The following is a 3,558-nucleotide window of genomic DNA, read 5'->3' on the forward strand; positions in this document are numbered from 1 at the left end:
AGCAGTCTCTTCTATCAGTTCTCGAGATATATTTCGTTCAGTAAAAAACGATGCTAGAATCAGAGACAGAGTTGAATTCCGAGTCGGAGACAGAGGCAGCACCGGCGAGCGAGGAGGAGCTGCGGCTCAAGCGGAGCATTGCCCGCAATGTGCCACAATTGGTGCAACTGCTGCTGGGCATACCCGAGGAAAGTACCGGCACCTCGGACAACTACAAGCAGTTGGTGGCATGTGCCGAGCAAACCCTCTTGGTGACTGAATCCTTCAATGAGCAATCGGCGAATGCTGTGAAGGAGCGACTGTCCGACTTTATGCTGCGATTGCGTCTCAAGGAGCTGAAGGATGTGGCGGATGACATTAGAAGTGAAACAAAAATAGTGCTAGAAGATCCATGGCTGGCGGAGCATCCAATGAAGGAATTGGCGTGTCGCCTGATGGAGTTTTATGTGTCCATAAGCAGCCTGAAGCAAGAGCTGGGCCCCGAGGAGGGTTCCAGTCCGCAAGAGAATCAGGAGCACACTTGGCTGCGGTACTTGGCATTGGATGATGAGGAGGAGGATGAGCCCTATTTCGAAACGGATCACGATTCCGATTCCAATACGGTCATCTACAATGCGAATTCCAATCTGCAACAAGAAGTGGAAGTCAGTCCTCGGACGGTGCTGCCGGAACACATTCCCGCAGCCGAGCAGTTGTTCAATCAACGCGTGGAAACTGTATACGAGCAGATACTGATGCCCAGCATTCGTGGAGAGGATGATCCGCGTCGCACCTTTGCCACCGACTATGGGGAATATCTTCATGAGCAGCTGCAACTCTGCGAGCAGCCCATGAGCGAGGAGAGGCTGCTGCTGCGAGAGCTGCTCATCATGTTCTTTGCGCCACGAAGTTGTGGCAACTTTGTGCTGATCGATCGGCGCTTGCAGCTGCGTGAAGATGCAACACAAATCGCACAGACTCTGGCGCACAGCCCCATACTGGAGTCACTGTGGCAGATGCAACAGCTGCGGCAGTTTATCGATTGCAGCCATCGCCTGGAGACTTTCATTTGCTTTGCCCAAGGACTGGAGCAGCTGCTGCTGCCCGTGATGGAGTTTCTCGTGGACTACGAAAATCGCGTGCGCCGTGGCACGGAGCTTGGCATGGTGCAGCAATTTCTGCATGCCGCTGTGGCGCCCATGGCGCGTCTCCAGCTGCTGGCGGACATGCTGCCGCTTGGCATAGACTTGGACAGCGATCCGCCAGCCGCTTGTTGTCTGCAGCTTTTGCAGCAGCTGTTCAAACTCAGCGCCAAGCCGCAAACGTCGGAGGATAATTTTCCCAACTGCCACGCCGCCATGGCTGCCACATTGTTGCTGCACTCACTGAAGGAATATTGCCGCATTCTGGACTCTTGGTGGCAGACGGGCAGCTTCCAGAACCACAGCGGAGAGTTTCCCTTTCGACAGCATCATTTGGATTGCATGACGAGCTACGTGAAAGTCGAAAAGGATCGCCGTAGCCATGCCCCGCGCTTGCGTTTCATCAGCCGGCATGTGCAGCAGGCGGCACCTTTTGTGGCCACACTCTGCGACACGCGTTGCAACGAGCAGTTTGTGGCCAAGCATTATGACATCCTCAAGGATGATCTGTACGACACATTCAAGCTGTTGTTCCTGCATGAGCTGTGCTGCTACCAAGTGCGTTGTGCCCACCAGCCGCGTCCCCAATACGCACCAGAGATACTGAAGCAGCTGCAGATGGACTATCCGGAGCATGTGCTGCGCCTGATTATCGCTTATCACAATTATGTGCAGCAAGCTTCGATTCATACAGTACTTGCCAGCATACTGGCGTGTTCCCCCGATGTGCCACTGGCGAAGATTATGCGGAAAACACTGAAGCAACTCCTACACACTCGCCTGCTGGCGGTGCGCTGCTACACGAAGCAACTGTTGCAAGTAAAGTTTCAGCTGCAGGACAAGCTGCAGTATCTGGTGGGTGTCTGCATGGCCACAGCCCTGCCCCTGCAACCACAGAAGTGCGACAGATTCTTTGAGCTGCTGGAGGACAAGCAAACCACTGCAGCCACGTGGCAGCTGAGAGTCATCCTGGAGGGAACGTTTTCGCCATTTTCCAGCATGATTTTTGTGCATTTGCCGAGCTCCAATCTCGCGGAGATCGCCCTGAAGGTGCCCAGTGCATGGATGCTAAGGCGTGTGGTGCAGCTGCCACAAATGGAGCTCCTGAACATCCCCTTTCGCCTGACTCTGCGCACGCACCAAGCCCAATGGATGCTCCGCTCGTTGCCGCAGCTGTCTCAAGCAAAGGCCAAGCGATTAGTTAAGGCTTTGATGGCTATCAAAATGAGACTTGCCAAAGCTCTGCGGGAGATCATACAACATCCCGTGAGGTCTTGTGAGGCGCAGCAGATACACCGCAACTTTTTGGAGGCCTTGCAGCAACCCTCTTCCAGCCTCCAGGGTCTGCGCCACTCAAGCCTCAAGTTCTTCCATCAAATGTCGCAGCTGCTGTCCGAATCCACCGCCGATGGCGATCCCGAAGAGATCCTGGCCTGGGCACAGTACCTGAAGAAGCTCTGGCTGCGTGTTCAGGATTTACTGGCTGATGCCAATGATTTTGTGGTCTGCTCGGAGTCTTCGCCATACTACAAATGGGCCTACAAAACGCTGGAGGAGCGGTATCTGCAGACCATTCGTCGCCGCTGCGTTGCCTGCATTTGGGTAATGCGACAGAAGTGGCAATATTGCCACAAAAAGTATAAACAGATACACCTTGTGGAGACATCATAGAAACACACACTTTGATGGTACACACACACACACACACACACACACATGACACATACATTTGCACACTTTGGGCTGGGGTTTGGGCTTTCAATGTTGCTGCCTAAAACTCAAAAATTAATTACAAATTGTCGGCATTATAGTTCGGCTTTCAAAGTTGAAATTGTGCCACAAACTTGTTTGTTTTTTTATGATTTCTGCTGCTGTGTTTCTCTTTCTTTTTGTTTATTTTGGAACACATTATTTTTATCTTTTGGTTGCTTTATTCTTTTATTTCTATGTTTTTCCTTGAGTTACATTTTTTTTGCTCAAAAGCGCACCTTGTCGGCTGCTTTCAGTTGAATTTTCCGCATATTTTTCTCTCTCATATTAATTTTCCCATTGTATTTTTTAGCTACATTTTGCCCCGCTTTGACGCTGATTTGTTGCTTAATCGTTTGCTTTTTTGCGCGCCCAAAAATACATTTTTATCAATTTCGAATCGCAAGGGACCGACGACGGACGACAAAAACCGCAAATTAAATCGCTTTCGGGTGCTGGCAAAATTTATTTCTAGCGCGTGGCAAAAGCCACAATCCCCCACACGCACTTCGCACACGGCGCACACTCACACACACACACACACACTCACACACACACACACATGATGCACCGTTCCAGCAGCAACGAAGAGTGCAGTAAAAAACGAGTGCAAAAAATTAGAAAATTTGGCAAAGCCAAATCACAGCCAGAAACGCTACTGTTGCTGCTGCTGCTGCTGCTGTTGCGT

General features: G+C 51.2%; 1 protein-coding gene across 1 annotated transcript; it reads left to right on the plus strand.

Moving 5' to 3' along the window:
- On the plus strand, positions 1-2,902 carry LOC117579540. The gene has a single exon (XM_034265458.1). The coding sequence runs from the start codon at positions 51-53 to the stop codon at positions 2,790-2,792; it is 2,742 nt and encodes a 913-aa protein (XP_034121349.1). The 5' UTR covers positions 1-50; the 3' UTR covers positions 2,793-2,902.
- The last annotated feature ends 656 nt before the right edge of the window (positions 2,903-3,558 follow it).

This window comes from Drosophila guanche, unplaced genomic scaffold (assembly GCF_900245975.1).
Source record: "Drosophila guanche unplaced genomic scaffold, DGUA_6, whole genome shotgun sequence".
Taxonomy (NCBI): Eukaryota; Metazoa; Arthropoda; class Insecta; order Diptera; family Drosophilidae; genus Drosophila; species Drosophila guanche.